The sequence below is a fragment of the Molothrus ater genome, unplaced genomic scaffold (genome assembly GCF_012460135.2).
Source record: "Molothrus ater isolate BHLD 08-10-18 breed brown headed cowbird unplaced genomic scaffold, BPBGC_Mater_1.1 matUn_MA715, whole genome shotgun sequence".
Taxonomy (NCBI): domain Eukaryota; kingdom Metazoa; phylum Chordata; class Aves; order Passeriformes; family Icteridae; genus Molothrus; species Molothrus ater.
The window spans coordinates 1-19,979 of record NW_023416583.1 but is presented as its reverse complement, the minus strand read 5'-3'; the positions used below and the strand labels follow the sequence as shown (position 1 = coordinate 19,979).

At 60.9% G+C, this 19,979-nt stretch overlaps 2 protein-coding genes and 1 long non-coding RNA gene across 3 annotated transcripts; 1 reads left to right on the top strand and 2 right to left on the bottom strand.

Moving 5' to 3' along the window:
- The first annotated feature begins 599 nt into the window (after window positions 1–599).
- On the top strand, window positions 600–2,583 carry LOC118701110 (uncharacterized). Its single transcript, XR_004982412.2, has 2 exons — window positions 600–1,203; window positions 2,228–2,583. It is a non-coding gene; the product is annotated as an uncharacterized LOC118701110 (long non-coding RNA).
- A 534-nt stretch (window positions 2,584–3,117) lies between these two features.
- Window positions 3,118–8,605, bottom strand: LOC118701111 (vitelline membrane outer layer protein 1 homolog). Its single transcript, XM_036405737.2, has 3 exons — window positions 7,177–8,605; window positions 5,074–5,171; window positions 3,118–3,429 (listed from the first exon to the last, which is right to left on the bottom strand). Exons 1-3 carry the CDS (start codon window positions 7,375–7,377, stop codon window positions 3,129–3,131), a joined length of 600 nt encoding a protein of 199 aa, XP_036261630.1. The 5' UTR covers window positions 7,378–8,605; the 3' UTR covers window positions 3,118–3,128.
- Window positions 8,606–8,631: 26 nt separating this feature from the next.
- On the bottom strand, window positions 8,632–19,437 carry TAF6 (TATA-box binding protein associated factor 6; the record flags this gene model as incomplete). Its single annotated transcript, XM_054518292.1, is given in 11 exon segments — window positions 8,632–9,984; window positions 10,604–10,771; window positions 10,773–10,829; window positions 12,422–12,562; window positions 12,564–12,596; window positions 13,383–13,508; window positions 13,939–14,013; window positions 14,749–14,931; window positions 16,866–16,967; window positions 18,723–18,800; window positions 19,275–19,437. Coding segments are annotated over 11 exon segments (2,464 nt in total), but the record flags the coding sequence as incomplete, so codon positions are not given.
- Between the last annotated feature and the right edge of the window lie 542 nt (window positions 19,438–19,979).

The window sequence follows — 19,979 nt, the reverse complement described above, 5'->3', positions numbered from 1 at the left end:
GGGACAGCACTGGGGACGTTGGGGACATCATAGGGGCATCGTCGGGGACATCATTGGGTCATTATTGGGGACATCATTGGGGACCATCGCTGGGCCATTACTGGGGACATCGAGGACATTGATGGGGACTGGGGACGTCACTGGGGACATTATTGGGGACTTTGGGGGATTGGGGACATCACTGGGGGACATGGGGACATTGCTGGGTCATTACTGGTGACATCGCTGGGGACATCACTGGGTCATTATTGGGGACATTGGGGACATTTGGGGACTGGGACATGGTTGGGGACATCACTGGGGCATGGAGGAGGGGGGCAATGGGGGCGTTGGGGGTGGGTGACACAGGGGTGACACAGGGGTGGCACTGACAGGGTGGGTGACACTGTCATTGTCACTGTCATTGTCCCCGTCCCCAGTGTGGTCCCTGCGCCTCGAGGGCGTTGGGGGTGACATTGACAGGGTGGGTGACACTGATGGGGTGGGTGACCCTGGGGTGACACTGGGGTGACATTGACAGGGTGGGTGACACTGATGGGGTGGGTGACCCTGGGGTGACACTGGGGTGACATTGACGGGGTGGGTGACACTGAGGTGGCACTGGGTGACACTGTCACTGTCATTGTCCCTGTCCCTGTCCCCAGCGTGGTCCCTGCGCCTCGAGGGCGTCTCCTCGGTGCTGTTGGGGTGGCACTGACGGGCTGGGTGACACTGGGGTGGCACAGGGTGACACAGGGGATGGCACTGACAGAGTGGGTGACACTGACGATGTCATTGTCACTGTCATTGTCCCCAGTGTGGTCCCTGCGCCTCGAGGGCGTCTCCTCGGTGCTGCTGGGGTGACACTGATGGTGTGGGTGACCCTGGGGTGACATTGACAGGGTGGGTGGCACTGGGGTGGCACTGGGTGACACTGTCACTGTCATTGTCCCTGTCCCTGTCCCCAGCGTGGTCCCTGCGCCTCGAGGGCGTTGGGGGTGACATTGACAGGGTGGGTGACACTGATGGGGTGGGTGACCCTGGGGTGACACTGGGGTGACATTGACGGGGTGGGTGACACTGAGGTGGCACTGGGTGACACTGATGATGTCACTGTCATTGTCCCTGTCCCCAGCGTGGTCCCTGCGCCTCGAGGGCGTCTCCTCGGTGCTGCTGGGGGCCGAGACCCCGCGGGGGCTGCGGGAGCTGATCCAGGCCCTGCAGGTGAGGGAGGGGGGGAATCCCGGGGGGATTTGGGGAAAGTTGGGGGGAAATTTGAGGGAAAATTTGGGGGAAATTGGGGGATTTTGGGGGGAAATTTGGGGGATTTTGGGGGGAAAAATTGGGGGAAAATTGGGGGATTTGGGGAAAATTTGAGGGAAAATTTGGGGGAAATTGGGGGATTTTGGGGGGAAATTTGGGGGATTTTGGGGGAAAATTTGGGGGATATTGGGGGATTTGGGGAGAAATTTGGAGGGAAAATTTGGGGATTTGGGGGGAAATTGGGGAAAAATTGGGGGAATTTGAGGGAAAATGTGGGGGAATATTTGGGGGGATCCTGGGTGGAAATTTGGAGGAAACTGGGGGGAATTTCAGGGAAAATTTGGGGGGAAATTGAGGGAATTTGGGGGAAAATTTCAGGGAAAATTTCGGGGAAAATTGGGGAAATTTGGGGGGAAAATTGGGGGAAAATTGAGGGAATTTGGGGGAAAAATTGGGGGAGATTTGGGGGGGAAACTGGGGGGAATTCGGGGGAAAATTTGGGGGGAAAATTTCGGGGATTTGGGGTAAATTGGGGGGGGGCTGGGAGGAAATTTGAGGGAAACTGGGGGGGATTAGGGAAATTTTGGGGGAAATTTGGGGGAAAATCAGGAGGATTTGAGGGGAAATTGGGGGGGATTTGGGCAAAAATTGGGGAAAATTAGAGGGAATTTGGGGGGAATTGGAGTCAAAATTGGGGCAGAAATTGATGGAATTTGGGTGGATTTGGGGAAAATTGGAGGGATCTGAGGGGAAATTGGATTTTTTTCTCAGATTTTGGGTAATTTTTAGAGATTTTTGGGATTTTTTTTTCTCAGGTTTTGGGTAATTTTTGTAGATTTTGAGGAGTTTTATTCAGATTTTGGGTAAATTTCCTCAGGTTTCGGGTAAATCCCCGTGGGTACCGCGTTCCCCACGAGGATTTTGAGTGGAATTCCGCCGATTTTTCCCAATTTTTCCCGATTTTTCCCCATTTTCCCCCTGCCAGGTCCTGCCCCGCCTCGGCCCTGCCGCCCTGCGTGAGCTCGAGCCCCTGCTGGGGGGCGGGGCCTCGCCCTGACCCCGCCCCCTCCGCCGCCTCCCATTGGCTGCTCCCGCATGGCCCCGCCCCCCGCCCCGCGTGCGCGCATCGGCCCCGCCCAATTAGGGCGGAGTCTCTGACAGCAATAACCCCGCCCCCCCCAAGGGGCGGGGCCAAATCAAAGCACAAACCCCGCTCCCCCGCCCTCATAACCTTGACCAATCGCAGCGCTTCCAGCGGGGGGTGTGGCTTGATAGGCCACGCCCCCTCCCGCCCCTCCCTCGCTGTGGGGGGGAGGGGAATAAAGTGGCTTTTCCCACGTCGGGGAGGGGCCTGGACTCGTTTTTGGGGGGTTCCCAGCGCTCCCAGTTTGTCCCAGTTTGCTCCAGTTCCATCCCAGTCCCCCCCAGTTTGTCCCAATTTGCACCAGTTCCATCCCAGTTCCCTCCCAGTGCTCTCCTCCCACAAAAGGGGGCGTGGCCAGAGCTGTCAATCAAAGTCGTTCATTGCCCCGCCCCTGGGGGTGGTTGGGAGAGTCCATGGGGTCAATGGATGGACATGGCGGGGGGGGGTCAAGGAAGGTCCTGGGGGTTCCATGGGGTCAGGAGGGTCCATGGGGGGGTCCGTGAAGATCCTGAGGGTCCTGGGTGCTCCCAGGTGCTCCCAGTTACTCCCAGGTGCCCTCAGGTGCTCCCAGTTGCCCCCAGTTGCTTCCAGTTACTCCCAGTTGCCCCCAGGTGCTCCCAGTTGCTCCCAGGTGCTCCCAGTTGCCCCCAGTTGCTCCCAGGTGCTCCCAGTTACTCCCAGGTGCTCCCAGTTGCTCCCAGGTGCCCCCAGGTGCTCCCAGTTGCCCCCAGTTGCCCCCGGCTCAGCTGCAGCAGTAGAGCTCGACGTCGTTCAGGCCGGTGTCGTCGCCGCCGCGCTGGGGGCGCTCCACGCGGGTGCGGAGGCCGCAGACGCCGGCCCCGGGCGGGCAGGGCAGGCTCCAGTTGCCCCAGGTGCCCTGGGGGCCGCCGCGGCCCTCGAGCAGGGAGCCCCCCGAGCAGATGGCGGCCATGGCGTTGGCGGCCGTGTCGTCCCAGAGCCCGCGCGGCGCCTCCACGCGCAGCCGGAAGGAGACCAGGCGCTGCCCGGGGGGACACGACTCCGGCCGGCTCCAGGCGCCGCGGCTGCAGGGACAGAGCGGGGCCTGGTTGGGTTGTGTTGGCCATGGTTGGGTTGTGTTGGGTTGCATTGGCCATGGTTGGATCATATTGGGCTCTATTTGCTGCAGTTGGGTTGTGTTTGCCGTGGTTGGGTTGTGTTGGGTGCTACTGGCCATGGTTGGGTTGTGTTGGGTTGTATTGGCCGTGGTAGGGTTGTGTTGGCCGTGGTTGGGTCGTGTTGGCCGTGGTTGGGTTGTGTTGGGCTCTATTGGCCATGGTTGGATCATGTTGGCCATGGTTGGGTTGTGTTGGGCTCTATTTGGTGCAGTTGGGTTGCGTTGGCCATGGTTGGGTTGTGTTGGCCATGGTTGGGTTGTGTTGGGTTGCGTTGGGCTCTATTGGCCATGGTTGCGTTGTCTTGGGCTCTATTGGCCATGGTTGGGTTGTGTTGGCTGTGGTTGGGTCATGTTGGCCATGGTTGGGTTGTGTTGGCTGTGGTTGGGTTGTGTTGCGGTGGCTGTGGTTGGGTTGTGTTGCGGTGGCTGTGGTTGGGTTGAGTTGGCTGTGGTTGGATCATGTAGGCCATGGTTGGGTTGTGTTGGGCTCTACTGGCCATGGTTGGGTTGTGATGGTCGTGGTTGGGCTCTGTTGGCCGTGGTTGGGTTGTGTTGGCCGTGGTTGGGTCATGGTGGTCATGGAAGGGTCATGGTGGCCATGGTTGGGTTGTGTTGGCTGTGGTTGGGTTGTGTTGGGCTCCATTGGCCATGGTTGGGTTGCAGTGGCCGTGGTTGGGTTGCGTTGGCTGTGGTTGGATCATGTTGGCCATGGTTGGGTTGCGTTGGGCTCTACTGGCCATGGTTGGATTGTGATGGTCGTGGTTGGGTCATGGTGGTCATGGTTTGGTCTTGGTAGCCATGGTTGGGTCACGGTGGTTGTGGTTGGGTTGTATTGGCCATGTGTTGGCCATGGTTGGGTCATGGTGGCTATGGTCAGGTTTTGGTGGCCATGGTTTGGTCCTGGTGGTCGTGGTTGGGTTTTGATGGCTGTGGTCGGGTTATGGTGGCCACAGTTCGGTCACAGTGGCCATGGTCAGGTTTTGGTGGTCACAGAGTTATTTTGATGGCCATGGTTGGGTTACAGTGACCATGGCTGGGTTTTGGTGGCCATGGCTGGGTTTTGGTGACCATGGCCGGGTTCTGGTGGCCATGGCTGGGTTCTGGTGGCCATGGCTGGGTTTTGGTGGCCATGGATGCATTATGGTGACCATGGTTGGGTTTTGGTGACCATGGCTGGGTTCTGGTGGCCATGGCCGGGTTTTGGTGACCATGGCTGGGTTCTGGTGGCCATGGCTGGGTTTTGGTGGCCATGGATGAGTTATGGTGACCATGGCTGGGTTTTGGTGGCCATGGCCGGGTTCTGGTGGCCATGGCTGGGTTTTGGTGGCCATGGATGCATTATGGTGACCATGGTTGGGTTCTGGTGGCCATGGCTGGGTTCTGGTGGCCATGGATGAGTTATGGTGACCATGGCTGGGTTCTGGGGGCCATGGCTGGGTTTTGGTGGCCATGGATGAGTTATGGTGGCCATGGCCGGGTTTTGGTGACCATGGCCGGGTTCTGGTGCCCACCCCCGGCCGTCCCCACCCCTCTGTCCCCTGTGGTCACTCACGGCCCCTCGCTGGACGTGACCTCTCCTGCCTTGTCACAGAGCAGCCGGACCCCGTTCAGCCCCGTGTCGTCCCCGAAAAATCCCTTGTGGGGCTCCACCTGCGCCGCCCCAAAAGTGTCACCTCCCGTGTCCCCAATTCTGTCACCTCCCGTGTCCCCAATTCCTGTCACCCTCCATGGGTCACCCAAAATTGTCACCCCCTGTGTCCCCAGTTCCTGTCCCTTCCCATGTCCCCTAAGTCCCCTCGTCACCCCCCCAAATCCTCCTGTCCCCACCATCTTGTCCCCTGTGTCCCCAGTGTCCCCTCTGTGTCCCCCCATCACCCCTGGTGTCCCCAGTGTCCCCCCGTGTCCCCCATTTGTCCCCTTCATGTCCCTGATGTCCCCTCAGACCCCCTTGTCACCCATGTCCCCCCCATTGTCCCCATTTTGTCCCCCCATTGTCCCCTCCCATGCCCCCCCATTATCCTCTCCTTGTCCCTCTCTTGTCCCCTCCCTCTGTCCCCTCCATGTCCCTTCCATGTCCCCCCTTGTCCCCATCTGTCCCCCATTGTCCCCTCCCATGTCCCCCCATTGTCCCCCCCACTGTCCCCTCAATGTCCTCCTTTGTCCCCCATTGTCCCCTTCATGTCCCCCCATTGTCACCCCCTTGTCCCCCTCAATCTTCTCCATTTTTCCCTCCATGTCCCCCCATTGTCCCCCCCATTGTCCCATCCTTGTCCCCCTCAATGTCCTACATTTGTCTCCCTGTGTCCCCCCCATTGTCCCCTCCCTGTCCCCCCCATTGTCCCCTCCCTGTCCCCCTCAATGCCCTTCTTTTGTCCCCCCGTGTCCCCCCATTGTCCCCCCGTGTCCCCTCATTGTCCCCCTCTTGTCTCCCATTCCTCGTCCCCCCACGTCCCCTCCTTTGTCCTGTCCCCATGTCCCCAACTTGTCCCTCCCTTTGTCCCGCCATGTCCCCCCTATGTCCCCTCCTTGTCCCCGCAGTGTCCTCCATTTGTCCCCACCCTTGTCCCCTCCTTGTCCCCCCCCTTTGTCCCCCCTGAATTCCTCTCTGTGTCCCCCCATGTCCCCAACCTGACCCTCCCTTTGTCCCCTCACTGTCCCCTCCTTGTCCCCTCAATGTTCTCCATCTGTCCCCCTTTGTCCCCTCTTGTGTCCCCTCCATGTCCCCTATTTGTGCCCTATGTGGCCCCCGATGTCCCCTCAGCCCCCCCTTGTCCCCCCCATGTCCCCAACTTCGTCTCCGCCCCATCCCCCCCATGTCCCCAACTTGTCCCTCCCCATGTCCCCCCTGTCCCCTCCTTGTCCCCTCCTTGTCCCCCTCACTGTTCTCCATTTGTTCCCCCCTGTCCCCAACTTGTCCCTCCCTTTGTCCCCACCCTGTCCCCCCCATGTCCCCCCTGAATTCCCACCCTGTCCCCCCCATGTCCTCCCCTTTTAGCCCCGCGATCCCCCAACGTCCCCAATGTCCCCCCAATGTCCCCCCGATGTCCCCAATGTCCCCAATCCCCTCAATGTCCCCCATGCCCCCAGTGTCCCCTCCTGTCCCCAGTGTCCCCTCCTGTCCCCAGTGTCCTGCGTCCCCAATCCCCTCAATGTCCCCAGTGTCCCCAATGTCCCCCCAATCCCCCCCAATGTCCCAAACCCCCTGAACCTCTCCAGATGTCCCCAACCCCCCCAATGTCCCCAGGTGTCCCCAAATGTCCCCACCTTGAGCTGGAAGCCGCTGGCGTAGGCTCTCCCGGGGCAGAACTCGGCGTCCCCCCAATGTCCCCACTGTCCCCAATGCCCCCCAGTGTCCCCAATCCCCCCGATGTTCCAATGCCCCCAATGTCCCCAATCCCCCAGTGTCCCCAATGCCCCCAAGTGTCCCCAAATGTCCCCCCAATGTCCCAAATCCCCCCAATGTCCCCAACTCCCTGAACCCCCCCAGTGCCCCCAAATGTCCCAAACCCCCTGAACACCCCCAGTGTCCCCAAGTGTCCCCCCAATGTCCCCCAATCCCCCAATGTCCCAAACCCCCTGAACCCCCCCCAATGTCCCCAACTCCCTGAACCCCCCCAGTGTCCCCAATGTCCCCCAGTGTCCCCAGTGTCCCCACCTTGAGCTGGAAGCCGCTGGCGTAGGCTCTCCCGGGGCAGAACTCGGGCTCCCCCCATTGTCCCCACTGTCCCCCGTTTGTCACCGCCAGCGTGGCCGTGGGGGCGTCCCTGTCCCAGCCCCGCGCCGGGGGGGCCACCAGGGCCACCAAGGCCACCAGGGCCAGCAGGGCCACGCGGGGGCGCGGCGGGGACGGAGCCATGGCTGAGCCCCCCCCGGTGTCACCGCGGGGTTTATAACGGGGCTGGGGACAGTGACCGCGGGGGTGGCACTGGGAGGGACTGGGAGGGACTGGGAGGGGACTGGGGGGAACTGGGGGGGACTGGGATCAAACTGGGGGGGACTGGGAGGGGATTGGGGGGAACTGGGAGGGACTGGGAGGGATTGGGAGGGAACTGGGATCAAACTGGGGGGGACTGGGGGGAACTGGGAGGGGATTGGGGGGAACTGGGAGGGACTGGGAGGGGATTGGGGGGAACTGGGATCAAACTGGGGGGGACTGGGAGGGGATTGGGGGGAAATGGGAGAGACGGGGGGGACTGGAGGGGGATTTGGGGGTTACTGGTTTATACTGGGGGGGCAGTGGGAGGAGATTGGGGGGAACTGGGAGGGGATTGGGGGGAACTGGGAGGGGATTGGGGGGAACTGGGATCAAACTGGGGGGGACTGGGAGGGAACTGGGGGGAAATGGGAGAGACGGGGGGGACTGGAGGGGGATTTGGGGGTTACTGGTTTATACTGGGGGGAACTGGGAGGAGATTGGGGGGCACTGGGAGGGACTGGGGGGAACTGGGAGGGGATTGGGGGGGTTTGGGGGGGACTGGGAAGGAAATGGGGGACACTGGGAGGGGACTGGGAGGGACTGGGAGGAACTGGGATCAAACTGGGGGGAACTGGGAGAGGATTGGGGGGAACTGGGAGGGACGGGGGGACTGGAGGGGGATTTGGGGGTTACTGGTTTATACTGGGGGGAACTGGGAGGAGATTGGGGGGCACTGGAGGGACTGGGAAGGAAATGGGGGACACTGGGAGGGACGGGGGGAACTGGGAGGGACTGGGAGGGGATTGGGGGTTACTGGTTTATACTGGGGGGACACTGGGAGAGACTGGGGGGGACTGGGAAGGATTAAAAAAGAGATCTGAGGGTACTGGTTTGTACTGGGAGGGACTGGGGGGAACTGGGGGACACTGGTCTGTACTGGTCCATACTGGTCTGTACTGGTCCATACTGGTCCGTACTGGTCCATACTGGTCTATACTGGTCCATACTGGTCCGTACTGGTCCATACTGGTCCATACTGGTCCATACTGGTCACGGTGTCCCCGCGCGGGGGTAACGACCCCGGGGACATTGGGGGGGAGGTGGCCCTGTCCCTGTCACCCCAATGACGTCACCGCCACCGCCCCCGGGGGTGTGGCCTTGCCGGCCCGATGACGTCACTGCCACCGCCCCCCCTCCCATTGGCTGCTCCTACCCCCAGGCCCCTCTGGTGACATTTTGGGGACAAACTGGGAGGAACTGGGATGAACTGGGAGGAACTGGGAGTTTATTGAGCTCCACACAGCCCCGGGAGACACCGCGGGGTCCAGGGGGACACTTTGGGGACACTTTGGGGACACCCAGACCGTCCCTGTCCTCCCCAGAGGGACCCAGGGACATTTTGGGGACAATTTGGGGACACCTTGGGGACACCCAGACCCCCCCTGTCCTCCCCAGAGGGACCCAGGGACACTTTGGGGACAATTTGGGGACACTTTGGGGACCCTTTGAGGACAATCTGGGGACACCCAGACCCTCCCTGTCCTCCCCAGAGGGACCCAGGGACACTTTGGGGACATTTTGGGGACACTCTGGGGATATTCTGGGGACATTTTGGGGACACCCAGACCCCCTTGTCCTTTCCAGAGGAGCCCGGGGACACTTTGGGGACACTTTGGGGATACTCTGGGGACATTTTGGTGACACTGGGACACCTCTGGTGCCCCTGGTGCCCCTTGGGGACACTTTGGTGACACTGGGACCCCTTTGGTGACCCTGGTGCCCCCTTGGTGTCCCTTGGTGACATTGGGACCCCCTCTGGTGACCCTGGTGCCCCCTTGGGGACACTTTGGGGACACTTTGGTGACACTGGGACCCCTCTGGTGACCCTGGTGCCCCCTTGGTGTCCCTTGGTGACATTGGGACCCCCTCTGGTGACCCTGGTGACCCCTGGGGACACTCTGGTGACATTGGGACACCTTGGGGACACACTGGGGACATTTGGGACCCTCTGGGGACCCTCGGGGACATTAAGACCCCTTGGCTGCCTCTTGGGGACACTTTGGTGACACTCTGGAGCCCCTCAGTGTCCGTCACTGCCCCGCTGGTGGCTCCTGCGTCCCCGTCACCCGCCCCGGCTGTCCCGTTGGCCTTGAAGGTGACAGCGGCGGCGGTGACAGCGGCGGTGCCTTGGGGACTGTCCCCAGCCTCGCCCTTGGGGGTGGCCGCGGTGGCAGAGGCCACCGGGGAGCCGCCGGTGGCACTTGGGGACAGCTGCGGGGCGGCGGTGGCGGCGGCGGGCGGGGGGGTGGCGGTGGCGGTGGCAGCGGTGGCGCCGCCCTTGGTGTCCCCGCCCGAGGCGGGCGGCAGGGACACCACGATGTATTTCTGCACCGTGCCGGGGACGCCGGCGGCGCTGCTGGTGGCGCTGCTGGTGGCGCTGCTGGGCACGGCGGGGGACACCAGCTTGACCAGCGGCTGCACGCTGGGGACGGTGGTGGTGACCGGAGAGGTGGCCGTGGGCGCGGGGGACGTGCTCAGCGTGATCACCTGGGCAGGGGGGACACGGCGGGGACGTGGCCAAAGTGTCACCGATGCCCTCGGTGTCACCAATGTCCCCAAATGTCCCCTCAGTGTCCCCAATGCCCCAAATGTCCCCAATGCCCTCGGTGTCACCAATGCCCTCGGTGTCCCCTCGGTGTCCCCAGTGTCCCCATTGTCCCCATTGTCCCCCCATTGTCCCCAATCCCCCTATTGTCCCCACTGTCCCCAGTGTCCCCCCAATGTCCCCCAATGTCTTCACTGTCCCAAATTCCCCCAATGTCCCCATTGTCCCCGCTGTCCCCATTCCCCCCAATGTCCCCATTGTCCCCAATGCCCCCACTGTCCCCATTCCCCCCATTGTCCCCAATCCCCCTAGTGTCCCCATTCCCCCATTCCCCCCATTGTCCCTGCTGTCCCCAGTGTCCCCCCGCTGTCCCCATTGTCCCCAGTGTCCCCATTCCCACCATTGTCCCCGCTGTCCCCAATGTCCCCCCGCTGTCCCCATTGTCCCCAGTGTCCCCATTCCCCCCATTGTCCCCGCTGTCCCCATTCCCCCAGTGCCCCCACTGTCCCCATTCCCCCCATTCCCCCCATTGTCCCCCCATTGTCCCCGCTGTCCCCGCACCTGCTGGCTGGCGCTGCTGGCCGAGGAGGACATGACGATGAACTTGGGTGGGGGCGGCGATGGCTGCGTGGGGGTGCCGGGGCGGCCGGGGGCCAGCGTGGGGACAGGCACGGGCACAGGGACGGGCAGGGCGATGGCGCTGGGGACCTTGATGATGCTGGGGGGGGCGGCGGGGGGGGGCCCCCGGGGCCTGCGGGGCCTGGGACAGCGTCAGCGTCGGGCGCGGCTGTGGGGACAAGGGACACGGTTAGGGACACTGGGGACAGTGGGGACATGGGGGACAAGGGACACGGTTAGGGACATTGGGGGATTGGGGACACAGGGACACAGGGACATTGGGGACACAGGGACAGCGTCAGCGTCGGGCGCGGCTGTGGGGACAAGGGACACGGTTAGGGACATTGGGGACAAGGGACACGGTTAGGGGACATTGGGGACACAGGGACAGCGTCAGCGTCGGGCGCGGCTGTGGGGACAAGGGACACGGTTAGGGACACTGGGGACATTAGGGACACAGGGACACAGGGACACGGTTAGGGACATTGGGGGATTGGGGACACAGGGACACAGGGACATTGGGGACACAGGGACACCGTCAGCGTCGGGCGCGGCTGTGGGGACAAGGGACGCGGTTAGGGGACATTGGGGACACTGGGGACATTGGGGATATTGGGGACAAGGGACACAGTTAGGGACATTGAGGGGATTGGGGACAAGGGACAGCATTGGGGGACATTGGGGACATTGGGGACAAGGGACAGCGTCAGTGTCGGGCGTGGCTGTGGGGACAAGGGACGGCGTTAGGGACACAGGGACATTGGGGACACAGTTAGGGACATTGGGGATAAGGGACACGGTTAGGGACATTGGGGACAGTGGGGACATTGGGGACAAGGGACAGCATCAGCATCAGGCGCAGCTGTGGGACAAGGGAGAGCGTTAGGAGACATTGGGGACATTGGGACATTCATTGGGGACATTGGGGACAGGGACAGCGTCAGCGTCAGGCATGGCTGTGGGGACAAGGGACACAGGGACACTGGGGACATTGGAGGGATTGGGGAGATTGGGGACAAGGGACGGCATTAGGGGGGACACTGGAGACATGTCCCCAATGTCCCCATTGTCACCTGGGTGATGGTCAGCGTGGTCCTGGTCACCTGCTGGGCCTGCAGGGCCACCTGTGCCCCTTCCTGTGTCCCCATTGTCCCCAATCCCCTCAATCCCTCCATTGTCCCCGATGTCCCCATTCAGTCCAATCCCCCCGATGTCCCCATTGTCCCCAATGTCCCCAAATGTCACCTGGGTGATGGTCAGCGTTGTCCTGGTCACCTGCTGGGCCTGCAGGGCCGCCTGGGCCCACTCTGTCCCCATTGTCCCCAAGCCCCCATTGTCCCCAATGCCCCCCAATGTCCCCATGCAGTTCAATCCCCTCAATCCCCCCGATGTCCCCATTGTCCCCATTGTCACCTGGGTGATGGTCAGCGTGGTCCTGTTGACCTGCTGGGCCTGCAGGGCCACCTGTGCCCCCCTGTCCCCATTGTCCCCAAGCCCCCATTGTCCCCAATGCCCCCCAATGTCCCCATGCAGTTCAATCCCCTCAATCCCCCCGATGTCCCCATTGTCCCCGATGTCCCCATATGTCACCTGGGTGATGGTCAGCGTGGTCCTGTTGACCTGCTGGGCCTGCAGGGCCGCCTGTGCCCCCCTTGTGTCCCCCTTGTCCTCAATCCCCCCAGTGTCCCCAATGCCCCCCGATGTCCCCAATCCCCCCGATGTCCCCAATCCCCCCATTGTCCCCATTGTCCCCATTGTCACCTGGGTGATGGTCAGCGTGGTCCTGTTGACCTGCTGGGCCTGCAGGGCCGCCTGGGCCCTGGCCTTGACCACGTGTGAGCAGAGGAGCCCCCCCAGGTACCCGAAGTCACCGCGGTAGCACTCGGGGCTGTCGGGGGGGGGGCCGCGCCTTGGCCAGCACGGGGGCGCAGTGCTTCTGTGGGGACACAAAGGGACAATGGGGACATTGGGGACACCAGAGTGACACCAGAGTGACACCATCGGCATGGCCAGCATGGGGGCGCAGCGCTTCTGTGGGGACACAAAGGGACATCATTGGGGACATTGGGGACACCAGAGTGACACCATCGGCATGGCCAGCAGGGGGTGCAGTGCTTCTGTGGGGACACAAAGGGACATCATTGGGGACATTGGGGACACCAGAGTGACACCATCGGCATGGCCAGCAGGGGGTGCAGTGCTTCTGTGGGGACATGGGGACATCATTGGGGACATCAGAGTGACACCATCAGCATGGCCAGCATGGGGCACAAAGGGACATTGGGGACATCCTTGGCCAACATGGGGGCGCAGTGCTTCTGTGGGGACAATGGGGACAGCATTGGGGACAGCATTGGGGACATCGGGGACACCAGAGTGACACCATCGGCATGGCCAGCACGGGGGCGCAGCGCTTCTGTGGGGACAGCACTGGGGACATTGGGGGGACTGGGGACACACTTTGTCCCTATGTGTCCCCAATGTCCCCAATCCCATTAATGTCCCCAGTGTCCCCAATGTCCCCAATCCCCCAATCTTCCCAGTGTCCCCAATGTCCCCCCTAATCCTCCCAATCCCCACAATGTCCCCAAGGTGTCCCCAAGGTGTCCCCAAGGTGTCCCCAGTGTCCCCGGTGTCCCCAAGGTGTCCCCAATGCCCTCAGTGTCCCCAGGGTGTCCCCAAGGTGTCCCCAAGGTGTCCCCAGGGTGTCCCCTGAGCTCACCAGCAGCAGGCTCTGCACGTGGTCGGCCCCGATGCGGTCGATGGTGCTCACCACCGGCCCTTCCAGAATGTTCCGCACGCGCTCGCCCTCGGCCGGCAGCCGCGGCAGGATCAGGGTCTTGATCACCTGGGGACAGCCAGGGGACACTGGGGGGGTCGGGGACACTGGGGACATTTGGGGTTTTGGGGGGGATTGGGGACATTGGGGACAGTGGGGATATTGGGGACATTTGGGGTTTTGGGGGGGATTGGGGACATTGGGGACATTTGGGGGACATTGGGGGACATTGTGGGGACACCAGGGACATTTGGGTTTTTGGGGGCATTGGGGACACCGGAGGGACATTGCGGGGGATGGGGACACCAGGGACATTATTGGGGACATTGGGGGCGTTGGAGGCTTTGGGGGGACTGGGGACATTTGGGGACATTTGGGGACATTTGGGGACATTGGCGGGATTGGGGACGTTCGGGGGACATTGGGGCCAGTGGGGGCAGAGCACAGGTGTCCCCGAGGTGTCCCCAGGTGTCCCCAGGTGTCCCCAGGTGTCACTCACGTCGTGGCCCAGCTCGGCCAGCCCCGCGATGGAGCCGTAGCGCGTGGTCCAGGGCGTTTTGTCATCGACCCAGCTCTGCGGGGACACAGAGGCCACCCCAAATCCTGACCCCAAATCCTGAGCCCAAACCCCAAACCCTGACCCCGAATCCTGACCCTGAATCCTGAGCCCAAACCCCAAACCCTGACCCCAAACGCTGACCCCAAACCCTGACCCCAAATCCTGAGCCCAAACCCCAAAGCCTGACCCCGAATCCTGAGCCCAAATCCTGAGCACAGACCCCAAACCCTGACCCCGAATCCTGACCCCGAATCCTGAGCACAGACCCCAAACCCTGACCCCGAATCCTGACCCCAAATCCTGAGCACAGACCCCAAACCCTGACCCCAAATCCTGACTCCAGATCCCTGAGCCAAAACCTGACCCAAATCCTCACCCCAAATCCTCACCCCAAACCCCCCAGCAAGACCCCAAACCTTCACCCCAACCCCCAAAACCCTGACCCCATAAATCCCATCCCTGACCCCAAATCCCCATTTCTGACCCCACATTTCCCATTTCTGACCCCATAATTCCCATTTCTGACCCCACAATTCCCATTTGTGACCCAAACCCCACCTTGGTGAAGGTTTTGGTGATGCGGGACTGGATGTTGTTGGTGGTGGTGCTGAAGTTCTTGCACACCTGGGCCCATCCTGACCCCACACCCCAAATCCCCATTTCTGACCCCAAATCCCCGCCCCTGACCCCATAAACCCCACAATTCCCATTTGTGACCCCACAATTCCCATTTGTGACCCCAAACCCCACCTTGGTGAAGGTTTTGGTGATGCGGGACTGGATGTTGTTGGTGGTGGTGCTGAAGTTCTTGCACACCTGGGCCACCAGGCGGGCGGCGAAGTCCCGCAGGGCCCAGTGGTTGTCCACATCTGGCCGCAGGCACAGCTGGCGGCTGACGATGCACGTCATCACCGCCGGGATCAGCTCGTGCAGCTGGGGACACGGCGGGGACATCAGTGGGGACATCATTGGGGACACGGTGGGGACATCATTGGGGACATCAGTGGGGACATCACTGGGGACACGGTGGGGACATCATTGGGGACATGGCGGGGACATCACTGGGGACACAGCGGGGACATCGGTGGGGACATCATTGGGGACATCATTGGGGACACAGTGGGGACACAGCGGGGACACGGCGGGGACATCACTGGGGACATCATTGGGGACATCATTGGGGACACAGCGGGGACATCATTGGGGACACGGTGGGGACATCATTGGGGACATCATTGGGGACATCATTGGGGACATCAGTGGGGACACGGCGGGGACATCATTGGGGACATCGGTGGGGACATCATTGGGGACATCATTGGGGACACGGCAGGGACATCATTGGGGACATCATTGGGGACATCATTGGGGACACGGTGGGGACACGACGGGGACACGGTGGGGACACGGCGGGGACATCATTTGGGACATCAGTGGGGACACGGTGGGGACATCATTGGGGACATCATTGGGGACACGGCGGGGACATCATTGGGGACATCATTGGGGACATCATTGGGGACATCATTGGGGACACGACGGGGACACGGTGGGGACACGGCGGGGACATCATTTGGGACATCAGTGGGGACACGGTGGGGACATCATTGGGGACATCATTGGGGACACGGCGGGGACATCATTGGGGACATCATTGGGGACATCATTGGGGACATCATTGGGGACACGGCGGGGACACGGTGGGGACACGGTGGGGACATGGTGGGGACATCATTGGGGACATCATTGGGGACATCATTGGGGACATCATTGGGGACACGGCGGGGACATGGTGGGGACATCATTGGGGACATCATTGGGGACATGGCGGGGACATCATTGGGGACATCATTGGGGACATGGCGGGGACATCATTGGGGACACGGCGGGGACACGGTGGGGACACGGTGGGGACATGGTGGGGACATCATTGGGGACATCATTGGAGACATCATTGGGGACATAATTGGGGACACGGTGGGGACACGGTGGGGACACGGTGGGGACATCGGTGGGGACATCATTGGGGACATCATTGGGGACACGGCGGGGACACGGTGGGGACATCATTGGGGACACGGCGGGGACATGGTGGGGACATCATTGGGGACATCATTGGGGACACGGCGGGGACATCATTGGGGACATCATTGGGGACATCATTGGGGACACGGTGGGGGACATGGTGGGGACATCACTGGGGACATCATTGGGGACATCATTGGGGACACGGCGGGGACACGGTGGGGACATCATTGGGGACATCATTGGGGACACGGTGGGGACACTTGGGGATGCGTCCAGCGTAGGTTGGGACAGGTTCAAGAATATTCAGGGCAGGTTTGGGGCACCTGGGGACGCTTTGGGGCACCTGGGGACACCTGGGGACACGTTTGGGACACTTTGGGACAAGCTTGGGGCACTTGGGGACACCTGGGGACAGGTTTGAGACACTTTGGGACAGTTTTGGGACAGGAGGTGACCCAGGTGACACACAGGTGACCCAGGCGACGTCACTCACGTATTTCTCCAGGTACAGGGTGGGGTTGTCCATCAGGGACAGGAGGGGACAGGGGCTGACAGGAGGTGACACAGGTGACACACAGGGACAGGAGGTGACACAGGTGACACAGGGAGGTGACACAGGTGACACTTGGGTGACGTCACTCACGTATTTCTCCAGGTACAGGGTGGGGTTGTCCATCAGGGACAGGTGAGGACAGGAGGGGACAGGGGCTGACAGGAGGTGACACAGGTGACACACAGGGACAGGAGGTGACACAGGTGACCCAGGTGACCCAGGTGACCCAGGTGACACTCAGGTGACACACAGGTGACACAGGTGACACTCGGGTGACGTCACTCACGTATTTCTCCAGGTACAGGGTGGGGTTGTCCATCAGGGCCTTCACCATCCTCATCAGGTAAATCAGCAGCGCCAGATTGTTCTGCACCACGTTCACCCGCACCTGGGGACACCGGGGACACCTTGGGGACACTGGGGACACCTTGGGGACATTGGGGACACCTTGGGGACACCTTGGGGACATTGGGGACACCTTGGGGACATTGGGGGATTGGGGACACCATGGGGACACCATGGGGACACTGGGGACACTGGGGACACCTTGGGGACATTGGGGGGACACTGGGGACACTGGGGGGGACTGGGGACACCATGGGGACACTGAGGGGGATTGGGGACACCTTGGGGACACCATGGGGACATTGGGGGGATTGGGGACACCATGGGGACACCATGGGGACACTGGGGACACCATGGGGACACTGGGGGGATTGGGGACACCATGGGGACACTGGGGACACCATGGGGACACTGGGGGGGACTGGGGACACTGGGGACACTGCGGGGACACTGGGGACACCATGGGGACACTGGGGACACTGGGGGGGGACTGGGGACACCATGGGGACACCATGGGGACACTGAGGGGACACTGGGGACACTGAGGGGACAGTGGGGACACCATGGGGACACCATGGGGACATTGGGGGGACTGGGGACACCTTGGGGACACTGAGGGGACATTGGGGGGATTGGGGACACCATGGGGACACTGAGGGGACATTGGGGGGATTGGGGACACCATGGGGACACCATGGGGACACTGGAGGAATTGTGGGGATTGGGGACACCATGGGGACACCATGGGGACATTGGGGACATTGGGGACAGTGGGGACTTTGGGGACATTGGGGACGCCCCTGGGAGTTTGGGGCAATTCCTGGGATTTCAGGGCAGATTCTGGGGTGAATTTTGGGGATTTTGGGGCAGATTTTGGGGCAGGTTTAGGGTCAGGTTTTGGGGTGAATTCCCAGGATTTTGGGGTGGATTTTGGGGCAGATTTTGGGTCAGGTTTGGGGCAGATTTTGGGGTGAATCCTGAGGATTTTGGGGCAGATTTTGGGGCAGGTTTAGGGTCAGGTTTTGGGGTGAATTCCCAGGATTTTGGGGCGGATTTTGGGGCGGATTTTGGGGCAGATTTTGGGGTGAACTCCCAGGATTTTGGGGCAGGTTTAGGGTCAGATTTTGGGGTGAATTCTGGGGATTTTGGGACAGATTTTGGGTCAGGTTTAGGGCAGATTTTGGGGTGAATCCCGAGGATTTTGGGGTGGATTTTGGGTCAGGTTTAGGGCAGATTTTGGGTCAGGTTTGGGGCAGATTTTGGGGTGAATCCCGGGGATTTGGGGGCAGGTTTTGGGGTGAATCCCAAGGATTTTGGGGAGGATTTTGGGGCAGATTGTGGGGTGAATCCTGGGGATTTTGGGGCAGATTTTAGGGCAGATTTTGGGGCAGATTTTGGGGTAAATTCTGGGGATTTTGGGGTGAATCCCGGGGATTTTGGGGCAGATTTTAGGGCAGATTTTGGGGCAGGTTTTGGGGTGAATCCCAAGGATTTTGGGGCAGATTTTGGGGTGAATCCCGGGGATTTTGGGGTGGATTTTGGGGCAGATTTTGGGGCAGAGTTTAGGGCAGATTTTGGGGCAGGTTTTGGGGTGAATCCCGGGGATTTTGGGGCAGATTTTGGGGCAGATTTTGGGGTGAATCCTGGGGATTTTGGGGCAGATTTTGGGGCAGATTTTGGGGTGAATCCCGGGGATTTTGGGGCAGGTTTTGGGGCAGGTTTTGGGGTGAATCCCGGGGATTTTGGGGTGAATCCTGGGGATTTTGGGGTGAATCCCGGGGATTTTGGGGTCGCTCACCCCCTCAGAGATGAAGGTGCTGAAGCGCGGCAGCATCTGGTACAGCCCGGGGTCGGTGGCGATGCTCTGCAGGGCCTCCTGCAGGGGACATTTGGGGACATTTGGGGACATTTGGGGACACTTGGGGACATCTGGGGGTGGCTTTGGGTCATTTGGGGGCTTTTTTTGGGGCGGTTTTGGGGGATTTTGGGGCTTTTTCGGGGGGATTTAGGGGCGGTTTTGTGGCATTTTTGGAGGATTTTGCAACAGATTTGGGGCATTTTATGGGATTTTTGTGGGGTTTTTGGGGTCTATAAAGGGTTTAGGACCCTGTAGGATTTGGGGCTGGTTTTGGCCTGTTTTTGGGGTGTTTTTTGGGTGACTCAACGGCCCATTTAAACCTCTCAGAACCCCACAAAAACCTTGGTGATCTCCTTGTAGGAGCCAATTTGGGGCATTTATGGGATTTTTGTGCTGTTTTTATGGGGTTTTTATGGGATTTCTGTGGGTTTTTTGTGACCCTGGACCCTGTAGGATTTTGGGTGTTTTTGGGGTGTTTTTGGGGTGACTCACGGCCCGTTTGGCCTCGCAGGAGCCCACGCAGGCCTCGGTGATCTCCTTGTAGTAGAGCTGCTGCTCCACCGAGAGCTCGTGCACGCTGCGCGGCTTCAGCCGCAGGGGGGGCCCCTCCAGCAGCGGGGGCTTCTTCTCCTTCCCTTTGGGGGCACCCCGAAACCTCAGGGACACCCCCAAAACCCCATGGGACCCCCCTGACCCGATGAACCACCCCCCAAAAACCCCAAATTCCCATAGGAAACCCCAAAATCCCAAGGAAACCCCAAAATCCCAAAGGAAACCCCAAAATCCCAAATCTTCTCCTTCCCTTTGGGGGGCGCCCCGAAACCTCAGGGACACCCCCAAAACCCCCTGGACCCCCCCTGACCCCGATGAACCCCCCCCAAAAACCCCAAATCCCAAAGGAAACCCCAAATTCCATAGGAAAACCCCAAATTCCATAGGAAACCCCCAAAACCTCAGTGGCACCCCCCCAAAACCCCATGGAACCCCCCCAATAACCCCAAATCCCATAGGAAACCCCAAATCCCAAAGGAAACACCAAAATCCCAAATCTCCTTCCCTTTGGGGGGCGCCCCCAAAATCCCATGGAACCCCCCCTGACCCCGATGAACCCCCCCACAAAAACCCCAAATTCCCATAGGAAACCCCAAATCCCATAGGAAACCCCAAAATTCCCATAGGAAACCCCAAATCCCATAG